This window comes from Rhinopithecus roxellana, chromosome 6, assembly GCF_007565055.1.
Source record: "Rhinopithecus roxellana isolate Shanxi Qingling chromosome 6, ASM756505v1, whole genome shotgun sequence".
Taxonomy (NCBI): Eukaryota; Metazoa; Chordata; class Mammalia; order Primates; family Cercopithecidae; genus Rhinopithecus; species Rhinopithecus roxellana.
In genome coordinates this window covers 155,281,302-155,306,599 of record NC_044554.1, presented here as the reverse complement: position 1 = coordinate 155,306,599, position 25,298 = coordinate 155,281,302, and the positions used below count along the sequence as shown (strand labels likewise).

At 46.3% G+C, this 25,298-nt stretch overlaps 1 protein-coding gene across 2 annotated transcripts in view; it reads left to right on the top strand.

Moving 5' to 3' along the window:
• Positions 1-11,876, top strand: part of CRCP (CGRP receptor component) — a 44,996-nt gene extending 33,120 nt beyond the window's left edge. For both annotated transcript variants that reach the window (XM_030932787.1, XM_030932788.1), the window contains 2 exons: positions 3,756-3,813; positions 10,132-11,876. In XM_030932787.1, coding sequence (XP_030788647.1) covers positions 3,756-3,813; positions 10,132-10,281 — 208 coding nt within the window. In that variant the 3' untranslated portion in view covers positions 10,282-11,876. The remainder of the gene's footprint in view (positions 1-3,755; positions 3,814-10,131) is intronic.
• Positions 11,877-25,298: the final 13,422 nt, after the last annotated feature.

Below are 25,298 nucleotides of genomic sequence, written 5' to 3'. Positions count from 1 at the left end.
CCTGAGCCTTGCTGAAGAAGGGAAGATCCAGGAGATGAAGAAGGGAGAGTTGGAAGGATCAGAAAAGAATTGAGAAAGGTGTCATGGAAGCCCTGAGGGCAGGCAGTTTCAAGGAGGGAATGATCAGCAGTGTCACATGTCACCAACAGGATGGAGTAGGACCGAGGAGCAGTCACTATGTGTGGAGGACACCAGGTCCTTGAAGCAAGAACAGTTTTGGTGATCACTGGGGCAAGAGCTAGGGTGTGGGGAGTTGAGAAGCAAGGGGAGAAAGTAGACACAATGAAAGAGGCTTGGTTCTGAAGCCAGTGGGGAATGTTTGTGTCCCAACCCCCTTAACTCCCCCAATACCCCAGACTGGAGTGTGCAGTGTGTGGGGGCCTGCTGTGACCACAGCAGTGCTCAACTCCTTGGATGTAGGACAGGGAACTTGCTTGGTGGTTCGACCTTGAGCTGGAGTTTTTCAGGGAGCGGTTGTGAATGTCGTTGCTGATCTTACTTCTGGTCATCTTGTTACCAGATCCCCTGCAGCTTTTAGTCCTTGCAATCCCTCTTCTCCCTCTTCACGTGGAGACCTCTCAGGTGGGAACTGAGAAAACTACCCGGAATGAACTCATCTCCCTTTCAGTCATTTCTGACTGCTGCTTTCCCCTCACCGTGGTCTCGGTGGAACATGAGCCCCTTGGCTGGAGATTTGGGCAGCAGTTTCTGAGGGTCTTTACTTTTCCCTCCTGGAATTTCAGCCTCTCCACGTGTTTGTCTCCCCAGCCAGTGGCCATTCTCTACTTTCCTTCCAGACCCTCCCTACTTGGGCTGGAGTTGCTTTTTTACTTCTGTGTTATCAAGAGGCTGTTTCCTCCACAATCATTCCTCAGTCCCGAGAGTCCAGTTGTCGGCACAGCTGTCATTCCACTGAACTGCACAGGCCACTGATGACCTCTTGGTTGGCAAATCCAGTGACTTCTACATTGACACAGTCTACCTACTTTTCTCGCTCTGTCGCCCAGGCTGGAGTGCAGTGGTGTGATCATAGATCACTGCAGCCTCAGACTCCTGGGCTCAAGCAATCCTGCCTCAGCCTCCCGAGTGGCTAGGACTACAGGTGTGTGCCACCATGCTTGGCTAATGGTTTTATTTTTATTTTTTGTAGAGACAGAGTCTTAGTTTGTTGCCCAGGCTGTTTTTGAACTCGTAGCCTCAAGTGATCCTCCTACTTCAGCCTCCCAAAGTGTTGGGATTACAGATGTGAGCCACCGCGTCTGGCTTCTGGCCCCTTAAATGGAGGCACTTTATGGTGTTCTGTCCTGGTTCACTCACTCCACAGTTGGTCTCTGGAGCATAATATCCACTCCGTGGTTTCATGTAACTCCTTGCAAATAAAGCTAGTGCTGGTTTTTTCCTTTAGTTCTAGACCAAACTAGACACACTTTTTGACAGAAGCCTTTTCAGAGTTATAAAGGTACTATAAACTCAAATTTCATTTTAAATATGTATTTTTTTCTAAACAACCTAACCTTGACTCTCTCTGTTCCCTCACTCCTCCTCCCCCACCCCACCCAATCTAGGCAGTTGTAAAGTACTGTTGACTTTACCTAAGGGTGAGGAGAAGCATTTCACATGTGCTTACTGGCATGCCTGTTGCTGCTGGCCAACTTTATAACCTCACTGTCACTCACCCAGGGGGTGTTACAGTGCATTCCTCACTGTCTGCCTCCATTTTTTGTGGGTCTTCCAGAATCGCTGCCAGCACCAGCCAGAGCATGCCCCTCTTTCTTGGTTACTCTCCTGTACTGACCAAGTCACACCCAGCCTCTTGATAGAGCCCTTTTTGATCTTATCCCAAATGACTCTTTCACCCCCTGTCCCACCCCCCCACCCCTCTTTAGCTGTTTCCTAAAACTCCGGGAGCTTTCTTTCCTGTGGGCGTGTCCTTGTGTTGTTCCTGCCCTGGCTGTCTGTCCCTCCCATCCCTTTTGTGTTGAAAAGTCATCAGGGTCTAATGCAAGCATCATCTCTGTGGAGTCTCCCTTCTTGAGTCTAGAGTAAATGTTTGGGATTACAAGAAGTAGAACTTGACTAGAGCTGCCCTAACAATGACTGCCATTTATGGAGAAATTATTGTGGGACAGATGGCATTATGACACTTTCCATCCATTATCACATGTACACTAGAAGCAGATGGCCAAGAACAGGAGCTTTTCTGCCATTTACTAGCTTTGCAACTGTGGACAAGTTAATTACTATCTCAGTGTCAGTGAAATCTGAGGATTCAATGTACTTCCACATGGAAAGCAAGCAATAAGTGGTAGCAGCGGCCTCTGGGAAGATTTTCATCCCTCTTCATCCTCTCATAAGATAGTAAGTACTGTTATCGTTCCTGTTTCACAGATGAGGAAACTGAGGCTCAGGGAGAGTGGGTAATTGTTCTGCTTCCCCCAACACATGGCTGCAAGAGTCGTGGCTTCTTCATGTTTTCACTCCAGAAGGTCTTTAAAGCAATAAATACTTACTGAGCTGATTGGAAAGATGGATCTGCAGCCCCAAAGTCAAATTGAGAGAAATGTAGAAGTTGTCATCTGCACGGGGGTGGTCATTGCAGTTGTTTGATCTCCTCGAAGTTCTGTAGTCTTTCAGCATCCACACGATTCAGCCCCCCTTTCAGCAATGAGCTGTGTCTTTCTTTGAGGCAGATGATCACTATATCTAACTGTCACTCAGATAATAGGTCAAATCTGGGAAATATTAATCTCAAAAAGGAATTCACCCATTTCTAAGAGATGACCACACAAGATGATTTTGTGTGTTTTAATTTTTTAGTTTTAGAGATAGGGTGTGGCTCTGGGACCCAGGCTGGAGTACAGGCTAAAGTGATCCTCCTGCCTCACCCCCTTGTCCTCTGCCCTCCGTAGCTGGGACTGCAGGTAGCTGGGACTACAGGCACAACCCACCATGCCCAGCTAATTTATTTTAATTTTTTGGTAAGGTCTTTTAGTGTTGCCCAGGCTGATCGGGAATGCCTGGCCTCAAAGGTATCCTCCCACTTGGCCTCCCAAAGTGCTGGGATTATAGGCATGAGCCACCACACCTGGCGCAAGGTGATTTTGTTAGTTGGTACTTTCTGTAATTTGGATGAAGAAAGCATTATTTTCTTCACATTTTCCAGATAGAAATTACCATCCTGGGCCGGGCGCAGTGGCTCACGCCCGTAATCCTACCACTTTGGGAGGTCAAGGTGAGTGGATCACTTGAGATCGGGAGTTCGAGACCAGCCTGGCCAACATGATGAAACCCCGTCTCTACTAAAAACATACAAAAAATTAACTGGGCGTGGTTGTGGGCACCTGTGATCCCAGTTACTTGGGAGGCTGAGGCAGGAGAATCACCTGAACCCTGGAGGTGGAGGCTACAGTGAATCAAGATCGTGCCACTGCAAACCAGCCTGGGCAATAAGAGCGAAACTCCATCTCAAAAAAAAAAAAGGAAAAAGAAAATGATCCTCCTGTTTTTAAAATGGCACATGCACTGCTGCTTTGTTTCCTACAATCACGCCTCTGATACCCATTCGTACCCTGGGCTGGGAGTCACTCACACACATGCTCCTGTTCCCATTCTCTCGGTTTACAGTTGAAGGAACTGAGAGCCACACTCCAGTGGTTCTCCCATTTTTTATCTGACAAAGTATTCTCTGTGCAGCTCAGTCAGGACTCAGGACTTAGGGCTATGCGAGTTCTCAACGCTGTACTTTCCCTCCACAGAGCTGAGAAGCTCCAGCTGCTGAACCACCGGCCTGTGACCGCCGTGGAGATCCAGCTGGTGAGCGAAGGGCGCCTGCACTGGGGAGGCTGCTGTGGGTCTGAGATGTAGAAAGGCTGTGGTGGACAAGCTAGGAACTGTTGTTTTTTTTTTTTTGGAAGAGGCTGCCCAACCACCCCATTTTTTAAGGAAAAGGAGACCTTGCCAGTTTGATCCTAGTTAGTGTGGACTTAGGGACCGTAAAACACTGGAGGAGATTTCATTCCTCCCCTAGGATTTCAGCTGATGACTTGGCGGCTCTCCGTCTCCCCTGATGTCCAGGCCATTCTGGCCATTGCTTCCCTGTAGGGGTTGTTGCCAACCAGATGTTGCATAAAAACATGAAACTCAGCATGTCTCTGGTGAACATTCTGTGCCCCCACGCCCACCCTTCACCCCACTCTTGCTTCCTCTCCTTCTGGGTGAGGGGAGCATGTGTGTGCTGTCCCACCGGCTCCCTTCCTTGTTCATCTCCTGGCCTAGCCTCCCATGCTGGAAACCTGCAAGCCATTCTCTTCCTTTCATCTCATAGTCACGGAGTCCCCAAATTCTGTTGCTTCTGTCTTCTGTTCTTGCTTCTCTCCCTCCTGTACTGCGTTGATTTCTGCATTATTTCTCTACACGGCTCTTGCGGTTCTCTCCCCATTCTCCCTGGCTCCCCAAGTCCAACTCCCACATCACTGTCAGAGATCACATCTAAAACGATGAATGTGATCCCGTTTCCCTGCATGAAACCATTTATTTAGTGCAGCCTCATCACTTGTGGAATCTGCTTTGCACTGAGAGCATAGGCTTTGGAACAGGAGGAGGCAGCCAGAGTAGAGGGCCTGCAGTGGAGTATTGGGCCTGGGAAATGATCCAGGGAGATACCCGGGCCACCACTGGGCACGCTGTGGCCAATGCCTTCTTATTACAGGGCAGAGAGCATCGGTACGTGACAAGTGTCAAGCAGGCCATCTAACTGGCAGTTTAAAAAAAAAAAAAAGCTGTTCATTGTCTTCCTAGGGTTGTTTTTGTCCTTCAGAATGTACCCAAAATTAAATTAGAACAGTTCCTTCCATGAAGGATGCCTTTCTCTGGGAACCCGCCTGTAGGCTAAATAGAAACCCCTTTCTCATGTGTCCTGATTATTTTCATGCTTTATGCTGTGTGGGAGTTTCAACTTAGAGCTTAGAGGAGAGAAAAAACAAACAGAACAGCAAGAAACGAATCCGTGTCCCTCTGGGTTAAAGATCACATGTCATGTCTCCTCCAGCTTTAATCAGCAACATATGTTACTCATGGCTTAATGACAGGCAGAGAGAAGAGATGAGGATTAGCGTGACCTCAGCCACAGCCTGTGGAAAGTGCTATCATTCCTTGGGGGAAGATTCGCTGCTATTGAGAATGCCCGGGGTGGGCCGGGCGCGGTGGCTCATGCCTATAACGCCAGCACTTGGGAAACCAAGGTGGGCGGGTCACCTGAGGTCAGGAGTTCAAAACCAGCCTGGCTCAAGTGGTGAAACCCCATCTCTACTAAAAGTACAAAAATTAGCTGGGCATGGTGGCACACACCTGTAATCCCAGCTACTCGAGAGACTGAGGCAGAATCACTTGAACCCGGGAGGCCAAGGTTGCAGTGAGCTGAGATCGCACCACTGCACTCCAGCCTGGGTGACAGAGTAAGACTCCATCTCAAAAAAAAGAGAGTGCGTGGGGTGTGCCAGACCTTGGTCCTGGCGCCTGTGATTGTCTGTCACTTTGAATGCCCTCCCCACAGTCTTGGAAGGGGGCAAGTGTCCTCTCCATTTTAGCCCAGAGGGCTGGTGAGTGGCTGATTGGGACCTTCTGATTCAGAAGCTTTACTTTGCTCCTCCAAGCTAAGTACTTGTACTTGATAAGACGAAAGATGTGTGTGGCATCTCCTAAGATGGTTTCCTTCTCCTTTCTACAAAGTATGTAGGCCTTAGTAGAAACTGCTGTTTCTCAGCAGTTGAACCATTTTACACCCAGATTCTTCCCACTCTGGAATTTGGCTACAAAAGGTAGCAAATTGTTTACCAAGGTTTGTAGCAGTATCTCTTCTCACCAGAGAGTGAATAAGAAATGAAAGCTTTGACTGAACATGGTGGCTCATGCCTGTAATCCCAGCACTTTGGGAGGCCAAGGTGGGAGGATTGCTTGAGACCAGGAATTCAAAACCAGCCCGGGCAACATAGTAAGGCCCCATCTCTACGGAAAATTTTAAAAAATTAGCCAGGTGTGGGGGCACACACCTGTGGTCCCAGCTATTCAGGAGACTAAGGTGAGAGGATTGCTTGAGCCCAGAATTTCAAGGCTGCAATTAGCTATGATAGTGCCACTGTACTCCAGCCTGGGTGACCGAGCAAGACCCTGTCTTAAAAAAAAAAAAAAAAAAGTGCCGCTGTACTCCAGCCTGGGTGACCAAGCAAGACCCTGTCTTAAAAAAAAAAAAGCATATGGCCAGGCACAGTGGCTCACACCTGTAATCCCAGTACTTTGGGAGGCTGAGGTGGGTGGATCACCTGAGGTCAGGAGTTTGTGACCAGCTTGGCCAACATGGCCCCATCTCTACTAAATACACAAAAATTAACTGGGTGTGGTGGCATGAGCCTGTAATCCCAGCTACTCAGGAGGCTGAGGCAGGAGAATCGCTTGAACCTGGGAGGTGGCAGTTGTAGTGAGCTGAGATTGCGCTACTGTACTCCAGCCTGGGTGACAAGAGCGAAACTCCATCTCAAGAAAACAAAAAGAAATAAAGGTTTCACTTACAGTGGAAAGCTCAAAGGACTTGAGTGAGAAGTTCCCTATATCAACACTAGAGCCATTTTTTCTCCCTGGGTCCAGAAAATAGTCCCAGTGTCCGACATTTATTACCATTCACTTGGGAGCCAGGTGTCTTTTGGAGGCTGAAACCTCACGTCTTCAGTTACGCCTGAGCCATGATTTGCCGTGGCCCTCTGATGACTGCCTGCTGACTCAGAGGCTCAGTGAGGAAATGAGGTGGCCACCCGGCTTAGGACTTGTCGTGCCCAGTTGTGTATTGATTTGGAATGATTTGTGAGCCCTCCGGCCTGAGGTCAGTGAATCCTGTGACCTCACAGGCCACTGTCCTGAACAGCACTACCATTTAGGCCTGTTAGTAATTTCGTGATTATGAAGTCTTGACTCATATAGAGTGTTACTGCTTGTAAAACACTGTTACATATGTTCTCCTTTTGTCCTTGCTGTAGGCGTTACTTTCATTTTACATTAGAGAAAATTGAAATTTAGAAAGCCAGGTTCAGGAAACTGTTCTGGATCAAATATTTAATAGTGTACATTGTTGCCCTCAGATCTTTGACTCATTTTGAGGAAAGTAGGACATTAGGTTTGGCAACTTCGAGTTGCCAGTTTTGGAGATCAGCAACCCAGTTTGATGCTCCTGGGACTGAGATAATGAAAGTTTATCATTTGTGTTAACCCAGCTGTCGATACTTTGGACTTTTACATTTATTTGTCCTTATGTTCTGAACTACCTGAAATGGTTGGTATCTGAGAACCTTGAGATGGTGCTTTGAACTTTACTCTTGAAATGTTTCTTCTATGTTGGAAAGAAAAGGTGAAGGGTCAGGCACAGTGATTCATACCTATAATCCCAGCACTTTGGCAGGCTAATGTGGGAGGATCGCTTGAGCCCAGGAGTTCAAGACTAGCCTGGGCAACCCCATCTCTACAAAAAAAAAAATAAAAAATAATTAGCTGGACATGGTGCCGCATAGCTCTAGTCCCAGCTACTCAGGAGGCTGAGGCAGGAGGATTGCTTGAGCCCAGGAGTTTGAGGCTGCAGTAAGTGACGATTGTGCCAGTATGCTACAGCCTGGGTGACAGAGTAAGACCCACTCTCTTTGGGAAAAGAAAAGGCAGGGGTGAGGGAAAATGTAGGCATTGTCATTTACGCTAGTGATCCAAGAGGTGCTAGTAAGTGTTTTATTTCTGAAAGGTTTTTTTTGTTTGTATTTCATTTAGTTTAATGCAGTATAGGGTTTCTTCCTGTGACTGGGAACCTTAGGTTGAAAAACAAAAGGTCCTGACTATAACCCTGAGGATTGGATGCTGATAAAAGGTTCGACCGTTAGTGAATTTAGCAAAGTGTTTTTCTGCACATTCTTTCCTCAAACGGAGATCATCTTTTCTCTGGATTAAATAACCAAATCTTGGCTATTTTCCTCCTTTCTCTGCTTTATTCTTTGGGGGCAGTACATGTTAGATTACTGCTTTTTATAGACTGTAATTTTGCATGTCTAATTTTAAACATGGGTTTTTGGCCGGGCATGGTGTCTAACTCCTATAATCCCAGCACTTCTGGAGGCCGAGGCTAGTGGATCGCCTGAGGTCAGGAGTTCAAGACCAGACTAACCAACATGGAGAAACCCTGTCTCTACTAAAAATACAAAACTATCTGCGCGTGGTGGTGCATGCCTGTAATCCCAGCTACTAGGGAGCCGAGATCACCCCATTGCACTCCAGCCTGGGCAACAAGAGTCAAACTCTGTCTCAAAAAAAAAGGGGGGAGTGGGGGTTGAAGATTGTTTCTTTCTCCGAAGAGAATTTACATTTTCCTGAGCCATGGAATCTTTAGAAAATGGTCATTTTATTTCACAGCATCATAGGGAGTAGCCCCCATTGATTCGCTCAGGATCCTGCCCCGCCATCCTGGGACACCAGAATTATTATCTAGTTGCAGAAACACTTTTGGGCTGAAGTGAGTGGAGAGACCCGGGTTTTGCCAGGAGTTTGTGGTGTGACCTTGGGCATGTCACATGACTTCCTGAACTGTGCTGTTGTCTGTAAAGTGAGGTGGTCAGACTGGGATCCTCTCCAGGATTGCAGGCCTGTCCTATTGTCTTGTTTTACTTCAGTCTGCCAGGATTTCTTTCTGGAACTCCCTGTGGTTCCATTTGCTGAATTTCAGAGATTGCTGTGGGGAATGCTGTGGAATAGGACCTGGCCACCTTGAGCTGAGAAAGGTGTTTGTGATCGGTGGTTGATGCCACCAAGCAAACAGGGTTAAGTAACTTGACTGCCTGCATGCTGCTTTTAAAAAGGCAGCTGACGACCTAATTCTGTTTAGAATTAGGGGCTCAGGCTATGTGTATCATCTCTAGATTCAGATTTCTGGGACCACATCAGAAACCAGGTTTTGCGTGGACCTTTAATGGGCAGTGTGGTGTGGAGTGTGGGGGACTGTGGGTTTTAGACTGGGCAGGCCTGGCTGGGGATTCCAGTTCTACCTCTTGGCAGCATTGCTGAGAGGATGAAAGGAAATGCTGGACGGGAAGTGCAAGATGCAGCTCCAGGCACACGTAGGGCTGTTGCTAGTGGGAGTGAGGATTAGAAGAATGCTCCAAACCATTTGGCACATAGTGGGCATCATCAACTCTGTTGATGTTCATTAAATTACAGCTGTGTGCCGGGCGTGGTGGCTCACACTGTAATCCCAGCATTTTGGGAGGCCAAGGTGGGTGGATCACGAGGTCAAGATATCGAGACCATCCTGGCCAACATGGTGAAACCCCGTCTCTACTAAAAATACAAACAGTTAACTGGGCGTGGTGGCTCGCGCCTGTAGTCTCAGCTACTCGGGAGACTGAGGCTGGAGAATTGCTGGAACCCAAGAGGCGGAGGTTGCAGTGAGCCAAGATCGCACCACTGCACTCCAGCCTGGTGCAGAGCAAGACTCCATCCCCCCCCCCAAAAAAAAAAAATTACAGATGTGCTTGTGAAATATAAAAGTACATAAAGTCATAAAGCGCCGTATAACTTCTCAGAGATGCATATGCAACCTGTTGACTTCTCTCTGTGCGTGTCGGTGGTTGTATAACTGTTAGTGTTTTCCTTTTTTTTTTTTTTTTTTTTTTTTGAGAGTTGATCTTGCTCTGTCACCCAGGTTGGAGTGCTTGGCTCAACCTGGGCTCAAGTGATCCTCCCATTCAGACCCCCGAGTAGCTGGGACTACTGGCGCACACCACCATGCCTGGCTGATTTTTTTTTTTTTTTTTTTTTTAAGAGATGGAGTTTGTCTATGCTGCCCAGGCTGGGGGTTTTCCTTTTCTTTAAAGAAAAATGCTATCCTACAACTCGGTTTTTACTGACCCATTTTGATCAGTCGCATTGGCTTAGTCCAGGATGTGAGTTGGCTCCACCCTTCCATCTGGAAGATGGAGAGGACTCACGAGGACCCAGGCCGTGAGATCTGTGTGCCAGGAGGCCGGGCTGAGACTGTGAGCACAGTGGGCAGGGCTGCCCAGGGCTGTGAGTTTCATTTGTAACCCTGGAGGATTTTCTTTCCTTCTGCAGATGGTGGAAGAGAGTGAAGAGCGGCTCACGGAGGAGCAGATTGAAGCTCTTCTCCACACTGTCACCAGCATTCTGCCTGCAGGGCCAGAGGCTGAGCAGAAGAAGAATACCAACAGTGACGTGGCAATGGACGAAGAGGACCCAGCGTAGAAGAGCACAGCTGGCCCTGGCGTTTCATGAAGTCAGAAGGCCCAGGAGCCGTTTCCTGGATGTTGAGAGGATTGTTTATTTGATTATACCCTCTATCCCAGCAGGCCTGGCTTAATGGTTAGTTGGGTACATCACAAAAATAAGCTAAAAAGAAATATTTGTGCCTTGGGGAGAAGAAACATGGTGAAGACAGGCTGAGGTTGTCAGGGCAGAGAGCTGAAGGTGGGGACAGTGACCGTGGACCCCTCTGTGCTTGAAAGATTTCCTCCTCGGCCTTTGCCCCAGTTGTGGGGAGGTCTCTATACACAGCGGGGAAAATGCTTGTGTCTTCTTTGGTGGGCCATGTCCTAATTAGTTTCATCTGCTTCCCTGGGAACTTACTAAACAGGGGCTCAGAGCACTGTTGGGAATCTGGTTAGAGCCCCAGAGAGTTACTCTAAGTTAAAATGAGTCACTGACCTTGGCTCACCTTAGAGGAATTTCCTCGAGAACAACAGAGATAAGAAAAGAACCGGCCTGGCCAATCCTTCAACAGCTCTAGAGCCCCTTTTCTCTGCTGGCAGGGGCTTTGTTTACCACCTCACTATTTAGGCTAAATGTTAGGGACCAGATCACTGCAGTTGAAAACAGGCACTGCAGGCTTAGTGACAGTGGCAGCAGAAACAATGTTGGCTGCCTTCCTGACCATCCCACTTTCCTGCCCTGAGACAGCAGCCCAGGACAGGTGCTTCATATTGAGACCAGGTGAGCCTCATTTGCACAACAGTCTAATTGTTTGCTCCTTTAAAAAGGACACAATTAGCCTGGCACGGTGGCTTACGCTTGTAATCCCAGCACTTTGGGAGGCCAAGGCAGGAGGATCACCTGAGGTCAGGAGTTTGAGACCAGCCGGGCCAACATGGTGAAACCCCTTCGCTACTAAAGATATAAAAAATTAGCCGAGTGTGGTGGTGCATGCCTGTGATCCCAGCTACCCAGGAGGCTGAGGCAGGGGAATCGCTTGAACTGGGGAGGCAGAGGTTGCAGTGAGCCAAGATCGCACATTGCACTCCAGCCTGGCTGACAGGGCGAGACTCCATCTCAAAAAAACGAAAGTACCAGATTGTACTTTTAAATCTCTCTAGGGTATTGGGAATTTTACTGGGAGCTGTTGATTTATTTCTCAGGGCATATGTGTGCTGTGTGCCGATCTGTCTCATTATTGTCTCTTTTTTTTTTTTTTTTTTTGAGACAGTCTCGCTGTATCGCCCAGGAGTGCAGTGGCACGATCTCAGCTCACTGCAACCTCTGTCTCCCAGATTCAAACGATTCTGGTGCCTCAGCCTCCTGAGTAGCTGGGACTACAGGCGTGCGCCACTAGACCCTGCTAGTATCTGTATTTTTAGTAGAGACAGGGTTTTGCCATATTGTCCAGGCTGGTCGTAATGTCTCTTTTTAACACTGAATATGTTAGGTGGTTTTTCTTGATGGATTTAGGGTTAACCTAGTTAATAATAAATTGTTTCCAGGTAATTATCAAGTTTTGTCATCTTATAAATCTGAAGAGTTAATATTGTCATGGATACAAATAAAGTGAAATCTGACTGAAGCTAAAATGTGTGATTTTTTTCTTAAAAAACTGACTTTATTTAGATCTACATTTTTAATTGGATTTCAAGAAAATTTTAAGTTTCTATATTTGAGACCTGAATTTAGCCTCAGTTTTTTGTTAAACCAGGTTCTGGAAGACTTAACTTTATAAGAAATGCACATATATTCCATGTAATTTTCCTACCACATTAACAGTAAATGTTTCAGAAATAAAAATTGACCAGGCTCAGTGGCTCACGCCTGTAATCCCAGCACTTTGGGAGGCCAAGGGGGGTGGATCACGAGGTCAGGAATTCAAGACCAGCGTGGCCAACATGGGGAAACCCCATCTCTACTAAAAATGCAAAAATTAGCCAGGCGTGGAGGCAGGTGCCTGTAATCCCAGCTACTTGGGAGGTTGAGGCAGGAGAATAGCTTGAATCTGGGAGGTGGAGGTTTCAGTGAGCCAAGATCGTGCCACTGTACTCCAGCCTGGGTAGCACAGTGAGACTCCATCTCAAAAAAAAAAATTAAAACAACTGAATTCATGGAGGTAGAGATTTGAAGAATGTTTATCAGAGGCTAGGAAGGGTAGTGGGGGTTGGGAGGGATGGCTAATGGATACAACAATATAATTAGAAGGAATAAGATCTATCTGGTAGCACAACAGGGTGACTACAATCAACAGTGATTTATTGTACTTTTTGTTTTTGTTTGTTTTTTGAGACAATCTCATTTTGTCACCCAGGTTGGAGTGCAGTGGCAAAGTCTCAGCTCATGGCAGCCTCCACCTGGGCTCAAGCAATCCTCCCACCTCCGCCTCCTGAGTAGCTGGGACCACAGGTGTGCGCCACCACACCAGGCTAATTTTTTGTATTTTTAGTAGAGACAGGGTTTTATCCCATTGCCCAAGCTGGTCTCAAACTCCTGAGCACAAGCAATACGCTTGCCTTGGCCACCCAAAGTGCTGGGATTACATGCGTGAGCCACCGTGCCCAGCCTCAATTTAAAAATAAAGAGCCTAATTGCATTGTTTGTAACACAAAGAATAAATGCGTGAGGGGATGGATACCCCCTTTACTCTGTGATTACTATGCATTGCATGCCTGTATCAAAGTATCCCGTAAATATATACACCTACTATCTACCGACAAAAATTAAAAAAAAAAAAAAATGGCCAGGCATGGTTGCTGATGCCTGTAATCCCAGAACTTTGAACTTTGAGAGGACGAGCTGGGTGGATCACTTGAGGTCAGGAGTTCGAGACCAGCCAGGCGAACATGGTGAAACCCCATCTCTGCTAAAAATACAAAAATTATCCAGGTGTGGTGGTGGGCGCCTGTAATCCCAGCTACTCAGAAGGCTGAGGCACGAGAATCACTTGAACCCGGGTGGCGGAGGTTGCAGTGAATTGAAATTGCGCAACTGCACTCCAGCGTGGGTGACAAAGCGAGACTGTGTCTCAAAATAATTAAAATTTAAAAATAAGAATAACTTAAAGTATAATTAGTTTTTTTGTTTGTTTTTGTTTTTGAGACCGAGTCTCACTCTGTCGCCCAGGCTGGACTATAGTGGTACCATCTCAGCTCACTGCAACCTCTGCTCCCAGGTTCTAAGCAACTCTTATGCCTCAGCTCCAGAGTAGCTGGGATTACAGACATGCACCATCATACCCGGCTTTTTTTTTTTTTTTTTTTTAAAGTAGAGATAGGGTTTCACCATGTTGGCCAGGCTGGTCTTGAACTCCTGACCTCAGGTGATTCACCTGCCTCGGCCTGCCAAAGTGCTGGGATTACAGGTATGAGCCACCGTACCCATCCTACATTGCTTATAACACAAAAGATAAGTGCTTGAAGGGATGGATACCCCATTTTCTATGATGTGATTATTACACATTGCATGACTGTCAAAGCATCTCATGTAACCCATAAATAATACACCTACTATGTACCCACAAAAATTAAAAAACAACAAAAAACCCCACACCACTACCTCACTGATGCCATAATATTTAACCATGCTTTTCACTTAAAGAATTCCAGGAAATGGGTCAGGCGTGTGGCTCACGCATGTAATTCCAGCACTTTGGGAAGCCAAGGTGGGTGGATCACCTGTCACCTGAGCTCAGGAGTTCGAGACCAGCCTGGGCAACATGGCAAAATCCTGTCTCTACTACAAATACAAAAAATTAGCTGAGCGTGGTGGCACACGTTTGTAGTCCCAGCTACTCTGGAGGCTGAGTCATGAGAATTGCTTGAATTTGGGAAGCGGAGGTTGCAGTGAGCCAAGATCGTGCCACTGCTCTCCAGCCTAGGGGACAGAGTGAGACTCTGTCTCAAAAAAAAAAAATTCCAGGAACTGACCTTAGAAGATCTAAATATCAAACCAAGGCTGTGGAGTGTTCCACCTCAGAAAGAAATGCTGAGTAATTGATTTACAGCCCGTTTGTCGCCGGCCAGACCACCAAATGGCCCTTACCCAAGATTGCAACCAGACATGCTTGGCTTGCATGCCTTGCCCATCATGCGCTACCAGCTCAGCCTGCAAACCTTACCCCTGATGCCAATTCCCACACTTTGCCTAATAAAAAACTACTGACTTTTTTCAGAGAGTCAGCTGGAGCATCCTTGTACTGGGGCGCAAGCCCCAAAGTAAAAGCCTTGTCTGGGGCCGGGTGTGGTGGCTCATGCCTGTAATTCCAGCACTTCGAGGCTGAGGCAGGTGGCTCACCTGAGGTCAGGAGTTCGAGACCAGCTTGGTTAGCATGGTGAAACCCTGTCTCTTCAAAAATACCAAAATTAGCCGGGTGCAGTGGTATAGCCTGTAGTCCCAGCTACTCAGGAGGCTGAGGCACGAGAATGACTTGAACCTAGGAGATGGAGGTTGCAGTGAGCTGAGATCACACCACTGCACTCCAGCTGGGGTGACAAAGTGAGACTCCATCTAAAAGAAAAGAAAAGAAAAAATTAACAAGGGGACCAGCAGATTTCTCAGACAAGGTTTTTGTTTTGTTTTGTTTTGTTTTGTTTTGTTTGAGACAGAGTCTCGCTCAGTCTCCCAGGCTGGAGTGCAGTGGCACGATCTGGGCTCACTGCAAGCTCCGCCTCCCGGGTTCACACCATTCTCCTGCCTCAGCCTCCTGAGTAGCTGGGACTACAGGTACCCACCACCACACCTGGCTAAGTTTTTGTATTTTTTTTAGTAGAGGTGGGGTTTTACCATGTTAGCCAGGATGGTCTTGATCTCCGGACCTCATGATCCACCCGCCTCGGCCTCCCAAAGTGCTGGGATTACAGGCATGAGCCACCGCACCCAGCCTTGTTTTGTTTTTTAAGGTGGAGTCTTGCTCTGTTGCCCAGGCTAGAGTGCACTGGTGTGATCTCAGCTCACTACTACAACCTCCACCTCCTGGGTTCAAGCAATTCCCTTCCCTTAGCCTCCCAAGTAGCTGGGAGTAGCATGCACCACCACATCCAGCTAATTTTTGTATTTTTAGTAGAGACAGGGCTTCTCCATGTTGGCAAGGTTTTCTCAAACTCCTGACCTCAAATGATCTGCCCACCTCAGCCTCCCAAAATGCTCCCAAAGTTACAGGCATGAGCCACCTCACCCGGCATGATTTAAATAAGACTTTGAAGTTTAGACTTTTAAGAGTGATGCTGAAAAAAATTAAGACTTCTTGGGATTATTGGGATGGAATTTAATGAAGGTATTTTGGATGTGAGAAGGATATGGATTTCGGGGAGCTAGGGGAGAATGCTATGGTTTGAATGTTTTTCTCTCCTCCAAAAATTTATATTGAAATGTAATCCCCATTACCATAGTATTGGGAGGTGGGGCCTAATGGGAGGTCATGAGGGCTCTGCCCTCATTAATGGATTAATACCACTGTATAAAGAGTTTGCTGCCATGTGAGGACATACATTTCATCCCTTTGTACCCTCTGCCTTCTGCCACGTGAGGACCCAGCAAGAAAGCCCTTATCACACCAGATGCGGGCACCTTCCTCTTGGACTTTAAAGTCTCCAGAACTGTGAGAAATACATTTCTGTTCTCTATAAAGTACCCAGTCTGTAATATTCTGTAATAGCAGCACAAAATGGGCCAAGACATTTCGCTTTCTCCTCAGGCGGATCACAAGACACAAAAAATGTCCTGCTAATTAGTGAAGGAGTTTCCTTGGCACACACCCAATATGCAAAGAAGTGGCTGCCTTTTCAAATGCCTACTTTCCAACAACAACAAAAATCACAAAGCATATTTAAAAAACAAGGTAACATGGACTATTTCAAGGAAGAAAATGAAGTGGCAGAAATTATATCTGGAGAGGCAGGGCGCACTGGCTCACACCTGTAATCCCAACACTTTGGGAGGCCGAGGCGGGCAAATCACCTGAGGTCAGGAGTTTTGAGACCAGCCTGGCCAACATGGTGAAACCCCAACTCTACTAAAAGTACAAAAATGAGCTGGGCATCGTGTTGGGCACCTGTAATCCCAGCTACTCAAGAAGCTGAGGCAGGAGAATCACTTGAACCTGGGAGACAGAGGTTGCAGTGAGTTGAGATCGCACCACTGCGCTCTATCCAGCCTGAGTAACAGAGCGAGACTCCATCTCAAAAAAAGAAAATAAAGAAATTATTCCTGAAGAGACACAGGTATCAGACTTACCAGACAAAGAGCTTAAAACAAAACCATCTTAAATATGCTTGAATAGTTAAAGAAAAACATGGACAAAGATTTAAAGGAAATCAGCAAAATTATATATGTATAAAATGAGAATATCAATTAAGAGATACAAATTATAAAAAGGACCAAAACAAAAATTCTAGAGAGGAAAAATACAATAAACTGAAAAATTCAGTAGAGTCAATGGAAGGATCAAGCAGGCAGAAGAGAAAATTAACAAACTTGAAGAAAGTACATTTGAAATTACTTTGTGTGAGGAGCAAACAAAAGAACAAACAGGCCAGGCATGTTACAGGCTCATGCCTGTAATACCAGCTCTTTGGGAGACTGAGGCAGGAAGATCGCCTGAGGTCAGCAGTTCAAGACCTGGCCAACATGGTGAAACCTCATCTCTACTAAAAATACAAAAATTAGCCGGGCATGGTGGCGGGCGCCTGTAATCCCAGCCACTCTGGAGGCTGAGGCAAGAGAATCGCTCGAACCCAGAAGGCGGAGGCTGCAGTGAGCTGAGATCGTGGCACTGCACTCCAGCCTGGGCGACAGAGCAAGACTCTGTCTCAAAAGAAAAAGAAAAGAGCAAACAAAGGTGACTGCATCCAAAGGGACTAGGGGACACCATCAAGAGGACCAAGATATACATTATGCAGTTCAGCAAAGGAGAAGAAGGGACAGAGATTATTTGCAAAAATGGCCGAAAACTACCCCAAATTGGAGAAAGACATGAAACTACAAATCAAAGCACCTCAATGAACTCCAATAGAATTAACCAAAAACAGATCCACACCAAGACACATTATCATCAAACTGGCAAGTGATAAAAAATCTTGAAAGCAGCAGCCAAAAAAAAAAAAAAAAGTTAGGTGGGTGCCGTTGCTCACACCTGTCATCCCAGCACTTTCAGAGGTCAAGGGATGTGGATCACCAGAGATCAGGAGTTCTAGACCAGCCTGGCCAACATGGCAAAACCCCATCTCTACTAAAAATACAAAAAATTAGCCAAGTGTGGTGGCAAGCACCTGTAATCCCAGCTACTTGGGAGGCTGAGGCAGGATAATCACTTGAACCCAGGAGATGGAGATTGCAGTGAGCAGAGATTGCACCACTGCACTCCAGCATGGGCAACAGAGTGAGACTCTGTCTCAAAAAAAAAAAAAAAAAAAATGCAAAAAATGTTGCTTGTCATGTACAAGGATTTCTCAATAAGATTGTCAATTGATTTCTCAGCAGAAACTGTGGAGTCCAGAAGTGGGTGCAGTGATAGATGTAGCATGCTGGGTGGATGGGGGGAAACCTGTCAACTGAGAATTCTATACATGTAAAAGTGTCCTTTAGTTACTATTAAAAATAAAGTAGGCTGGGCGCGGTGGCTCAAGCCTGTAATCACAGCACTTTGGGAGGCCAAGGCGGGCGGATCATGAGGTCAGGAGATCGAGACCATCCTGGCTAACACGGTGAAACCCCGTCTCTACGAAAAATACAAAAAATTAGCCAGGTGTGGTGGTGGGTGCCTGTAGTCTCAGCTATTCGGGAGGCTGAGGCAGGAGAATGGCGTAAACCCGGGAGGCGGAGCTTGCAGTGAGCCAAGATCGCGCCACTGCATTCCACCCTGGGTGACAGAGCAAGACTCCATCTCAAAAATAAATAAATAAATACAATAAAGTATACAAGAAGATATGCATAGATTATATGCAAATACCACCTCTTTTTAAATAAATGACTTGAGCATCTGTGGATTATGGTATCCTCAGTGTGTCCTAGAACCAATCCCCTGTGGATACTGAGGGATGACTATATACACAAAATAATTGAAAGCAAGGTCTTGAAAAAATATTTATACACCCATGTTCACAGCAGTCTTATTCATGGTAGCAAAAAAATGGAAACAGTCTGGGCGCAGTGGCTCACACCAGTCATGCCAGCACTTTGGGAGGCCTAAGCGGGTGGATCACTTGAGGTCAGGATTTCGAGACCAGCTGGCCAACATGGTGAAATCCTGTCTCTACCAAAACAACAACAACAACAACAAAAATTAGCCCAGCATGGTGGCACATGCCTGTAATCCTAGCTACTCGGGGAGCTGAGGCAGGACAATCACCTGAACCCAGGAGGTGGCGGTTGCAGTGAATGGAGATCACACCACTGCTCTCCAGCCTGGGCAACAGAGTGACACTCTGTCTCCAAAATAAACCACACACACACACAATATGGAAACAATCAATATTCATCAATGAATAAATGGATAAGCCAAATGTGGCATATACATACAATGAAATATTATTCAGCCTTAAAAAACAAAAAAATGTTCAGACATTACAATATGGATGACCCTTAGTGATATTATGCTAGATGAAATAAGCCAGTTACACACAAAAAATACTGTATGATTTCACTTATACAAGGTACTTAGCATAGTCAAAATCATAGAGACAGAAAGTAAAATAGTGGTCTCCAGGGGGTGGGTGAAGAGGGGATTGGAAGTTATTGTTTAATAGGTATATGTTTGTTGTTTTGCAAGATGAAAAGAGTTATGGAGATGGATGGTAGTGATGGTTTACAACATTTTAAATATATTTAATGTCACTGGACTGTACACCTAAAAACCGTTAAGGCAGGGTGTGGTGGCTCACGTCTATGATCCCAGCACTTTGGGAGGCCAAGGTGGGAGGATTACTTGAACCCTCGAGTTCCAGACCAGCCTGGGAAACATGGTCAGACTTCATCTCTACAAAAATAAAAAAATAAAAAATAAAAAAATCGGCCAGGCGTGATGGCTCACACCTGTAATCCCAGCACTTTGGGAGGCTGAGGCGGGTGGATCATGAGGTCAGGAGATCGAGACCATCCTGGCTAACACGGTGAAACCCCATCTCTACTAAAAAATACAAAAAACTAGCCGGGTGTGGTGGCAGGCGCCTGTAGTCCCAGCTACTAGGGAGGCTGAAGCAGGAGAATGGCATGAACCTGGGAGGCGAAGCTTGCAGTGAGCAGAGATTGCACCACTGCACTCCAGCCTGGGCGACAGAGCAAGACTCTGTCTCAAAATAAATAAATAAATAAATAAATAAATAAATAAATAAATAAATAAATAAAAGCTGGTTATGTTGTCATGTGCCTGTAGTCTCAGCTACTCAGGAGGCTGAGGCAGGAGAACTGCTTGAGCTCAGGAAGTCAAGACTTCAGTGAGCTGTGTTGGCACCACTGCACTCCAGTGTAGGCAACAGAGAGAGACCCTGTCTCAAAAATTAAAAAACAAACAAACAAACAAAAAACACATTAGGCCAGGCACGATGGCTCATGCCTGTAATCCTAGCACTTTGGGAGACCGAGGTCGGTGGATCACCTGAAGTCAGGAGTTCAAGACCAGCCTGGCCAACATGGCGAAACCCTGTCTCTACTAAAAATACAAAAATTAGCCAGGCCTGGTGGCAGGCGCCTGCAATCCCAGTTACTTGGGAGGCTGAGGCACAAGAATTGCTTCAATCCAGGAGGCGGGGTTTGCAGTGAGCCAAGACTGCCACTGCACTCCAGTCTGGACAACAAAAGCAAGACTTCATCTCATTAAAAAATAAATAAATAAATAAATAAAAATGGTTTAAGGCATGTGAAATACAAAGATAATTTAGATATCTCTATTTTATTTTATTTTGTTTTGTTTTGTTTTGTTTTGAGACAGAGTCACTCTGTTGCCCAGGCTGGAATGTAGTGGTGTGATCTCAGCTCACCACAACCTCCACCTCCCAGGTTCAAACAACTCTTGTGCCTCAGCCTCCCGATAGCTGAGACTACAGGTGTGCACTACCATGCCCGGCTAATTTTTGTATTTTTAGTAGAGACAGGTTTTGCCATGTTGGCCATGCTGGTCTCGAACTCCAGGCCTCAAGTGATCCTCCCACCTCGGCCCCCCAAAGTGCTGGGATTACAGGCATGAGCCACTGCACCTGTCCATCAGCAAAACAGGTATGTTAGAAACCTCACCCTTAGTATCTCAGATGTGACCTTATTTGGAAACGGTTTTTTACAGTGATAATCAAGTTGAAATTAGGTCATTTGGGTGAGCCATAGTCCAATATGACTGTTGTCCTTATAAAAAGGGGAAATTTGGACACAGAGACACACATAGAGAAATGATGTGGAGAGACACATGAGAAGACAGCCAACTGCAAACCAAGGAGAGGGGGCTGGAACAGAGCTCTCAGAAGGAAAAAACCTGGCTCCCCACCTGTGATCCCAGCACTTTGGGAGGCGAGGCAGGTAGGAGACCTGAGCTCAGGAGTTTGAGAACAGCTTGGGCAACGTGGCAAAACCCCATCTCTATAAAAAAAAAATCCAAAACTTAGCTGTGCATGGTGATGTGCAGCTGTAGTCCCAGCTACTCAGGAGGCTGAGGTGGAAGGATTGCTTGAGCCCAGGAGGTGGGGGTTGCAGTGAACCGAGATTGGACCACTACACTCCAGCCTGGGTGACAGAGTGAAACCCTGTCTCAAAAAAAAAAAAAAAAAAGAACCCTGTCATTACCTCTAGCCTTTGGACTGTGAGACAATACATTTTTCATGTTGAGAAAAAGAAAAAAAAAAAACTAAGCATTTAACTCTAACCTTCTAGGTCATTCACCATTTGGCTTCCAATAACATTTCCAACTTTAATTCTCTTTCGTGACTGAGTGCAGTGGCTCACGCCTGTAATCTCAGCACTTTTGGTGCCTGAAGCCAGAGGATCACTTGAGGTCAGGAATTCGAGACCAGGCTAGGCAACAAAGTGATTCCCCATCTCTATAAAAAAAATTCTTTAGGCCAGGTGCAGTGACTCACGCCTGTAATCCCAGCACTTTGGGAGGCCGAGATGGGTGGATCACCTGAAGTCAGGAGTTCAAGACCAACCTGGCCAACATGGCAAAACCCCATTGCTACTAAAAATACAGAAAGTAGCCAGGCATGGTGGTGCACACCTGTAGTCCCAGCTACTGGGGAGGCTGAAGCAGGAGAATCACTTGAACCGGGAGAGGGAGGTTGCAGTGAGCCGAGATTGTGCTATTGCACTCCAGCCTGGGTGACAGAGCATGATTCCAACACACACACACACACGAAAAACTTTAAATTATCTGGCATGGTGGCACACGTCTGTAGTCCCAGCTACTCAGGAGGCTCAGGTGGGAGAATTGTTTGAGCTCTGGAGGTCCAGGCTGCAGTGAGCCGTGATTGTACCGCTGCAACCCATCCTGAATGACAGAGTGAGACCCTGTCTTAAGAAAAAAATTCTCGGCCGGGTACAGTGGCTCACGCCCGTAATCCCAGCACTTTGGGAGGCCGAGGTGGGCGGATCACAAGGTCAGGAGATTGAGACCATCCTGGCTAACACAGTGAAACCCCCATCTCTACTAAAAATACCAAAAAAAAAAAAAAAAATTAGCTGGGCGTGGTGGTGGGCGCCTGTAGTCCCAGCTACTCGGAGGCTGAGGCAGGAGAATGCTGTGAACCCGGGAGGCAGAGCTTGTAGTGAGCCGAGATGGTGCCACTGCACTCCAGCCTGGGCGGCAGAGCGAGACTCCTTCTCAAAAAAAAAAAAAAGAAAGAAAAAAGAAAATAAATTATCTTGCAGAACCCTCTATTCCAGCTGAATGGGTTCACACATAAATTTTCTTCAATTTTTATTGAGTGTCTATGACGCAAGGTTTAGGACTAGGCAGTGCAAGGCTTATTTAGGACTAGGCAGTGGAGACATGATATGACTCAGACAACCAGGGCCCCTGACTTCTGTGGGAGGAGATGCTAAATGACCAAGATCACAATTCATCATTGAATTGCAACTGTGGCAAGAGTTACAAAGGAGAGTGTGCTAAGAACCTGACATTTTCAGGGAGACACAGGAAAAGTTCTCTGAGCAAGTAATGTTTGGACATGAAGGGTAAGCAGAAGTTAACCAGCGGAGGAAAGAACATTGCGCGAAGATATTTTGTATTTTCTCTGTGCTTTTGTGTATACAGTGCCATCTGCTTGTACAGCATGCCTGTTTCAAGTATCCAAATCCTAACTCAAGATTTGGCTCCTGGCCGGGCGCGGTGGCTCAAGTCTGTAATCCCAGCACCATGAGAGGTGGAGGCAAGTGGATCACTTGAGATCAGGAGTTTGAGGCCAGGCTGAGCAACATGGTGAAACCCCGTCTCTACAAAAATACAAAAATTACCTGGGCAGGTGCCTGTAATCCCAGCTACTTAGGAGGCTGAGGCAGGAGAATCACTTGAACCTGGGAGGCAGAGGTTGCAGTGAGCTGAGATTGTGCCACTGCACTACAGCCTGACAGATTGAGGCTCCATCTCAACAACAACAACGACGAAAACGCTTTGGATCCTACCCTGCTTTCTCTGGAAAGCCATTCCTGATCATCTTACAAAGTATTCTATCCTTGCGATACATTGGAGGAGTTTGTTGGTTATTTGTTATAAGCTATGCATGGACTTGTGATGTTTTTGTGATTCTCGCCTTGCCCTGTGATGTAAATCCAGGAGTCACTCTTGATTCCAGTTCTATCCAATCCATTTACTTCAGTTTTATGTCCACGAAGGACTTCCTGGGAAAAAAATTAGAGGATTTGGTTTTGAAATAACCTTAATTTTTTAATTGTATGATAAGACACAGATACAAAAAAAAAAAAAAACCAAAAACAACAAGAACAAAAACACAAAACATGTGAACTATGTGAACTGGCCGGGCCGTGGTGGCTCACACCTGTAATCCCAGCACTTTGGGAGGCCGAGGCAGGCAGACCACCTGAGGTCAGGAGTTCGAGACCAGCCTGGCCAACATGGCAAAACTCTATCTCTACTAAAAATACAAAAATTAGCTGGGCGTTGTTGCAGGTACCTGTAATCCCAGCTACTTGGGAGGCTGAGGCAGGATAATTGCTTGAACCTGGGAGGTGGAGGGTGCAGTGAGCCGAGATACCCCCACTGCACTCCAGCCTGGGCAACAGAGCAAGACTCCATCTCAAAACAACAAAACACAAACAAAAAAAAAACCATGAACAAAAGGAGAGAATTATTATTATTACTGTATTATTATTATTATTATTTAGATATAGGGTCTCACTCTGTCGCCTCCAGCTAGAGTGCGGTGGTTCGATCATAGCTCATTTGCAACCTTGAACTCCTGGGCTCCTGTGTCAGTGTTAGGATTACAGGCATGAGCCCCTGCACCCGGCCTAAAGAGAGAATTATAAATAAAATGTGTTAATTATAAATCATAGTTTTATGAATTTTAAGGAGAGCTTGTAATTGTAACTATCACTCAAGGACAAGAAGTAGACTGGCTATGGTGGCCTATACCTAAAATCCCAGCACTTTGGGAGGCTGAGGTGGGAGGACTGCTTGAGGACAGGAATTCAAGACCAGCCTGAGCAACATAGCAAGACACTGCCTCTACAAAAAAAAAAAACAAAAAAAAAAAAACTCAACAATTAGCTGGGTATGGTGGCATGCAGCTGCAGTTCCAGCTACTTGGGAGGCTGAGGTGGGAGGATCGCTTGAGCCCAGGAGTTTGAGGCTGCAGTGAGCTATGATGGCGCCACTGCATTTCCAGCCTGGGCAAACTGTATCTCCAAACAAGAAAAAATAAAAAATAAAAAAAGAACTCTTTTCCAGCCCCTACAGAAACCTCCCCTTTATCCTGTCTCAAATACAATGACCTTCCTCCTGCTTAAAGTACGCACAATCCTGACTTCAAATAAACCACTTCTTTGGGTTTCTTTACAGTTTTATTACTATCCCTTACCATGATAGTTTTCTCTTGCACTTTTGTTGACTTTAACATGTCTTTTAAGACTCTTTGGCTAGGCGCGGTGGCTCACTCCTGTAATCCCAGAACTTTGGGAGGCTGAGGCAGGTGAATCACTTGAGGTCAGGAGTTTTGAGACCAGCCTGGCCAACATGGAGAAACCCCGTCTCTACAAAAATACAAAAATTACCTGGGCAGGTGCCTGTAATCCCAGTTACTCAGGAGGCTGAAGCGGGAGAATCACTTGAACCTGGGAAGTGGAGGTTGCAGTGAGCTGAGATTGGGTCATTGCCCTCCAGCCTAGGCGGCAGAGCAAGACTGTCTCAAACAAAAAAAAAAAAAAAAAGAAAGAAAGAAAAAGAAAAAGAAAAAGAAAAATGGGCCTGGTGGCTCACCCCTGTAATCCCAGCACTTTGGGAGGACAAGATGGGCGGATCACGAAGTCAGGAGATCGAGACCATCCTGGCCAACACGGTGAAACCCCGTATCTACTAAAAATAGAAAAAAAAAAAAATTAGCCGGGCGCAGTGGCGGGCGCCTGTAGTCCCAGCTACACGGGAGGCTGAGGCAGGAGAATGGCATGAACCCGGGAGGCAGAGCTTGCAGTGAGTGGAGATTGTGCCACTGCACTCCAGCCTGGGCGACTGAGTGAGACTCTGTCTCCAAAACAAAAAAAAAAACCTCTTTATCTAGAGGATCACCCTCAATTCCTTTCTTTTTACTTTATTTTATTTTACTATTTCTTCGTAGAGACAGTATCTTGCTATGTTGCCCAGGCTGGTCTTGAACCCCTGGCCTCAAGCAATACTTCTGCCTCAGCCTCATCCCTTTTTATTCTTACAGTTTCATGATGAAGAGCCCAAGAAGTTTGACCTGTAGAATTTCACACAGTCCTGGATTTTACTGATGGCTTACTTACGGCACAGTTCAACTTGTTGTCTTATGTTTTTCCTGCATTTTAGCAGCTGGGTCTGTAAGCTCAGTCAGATTCACACT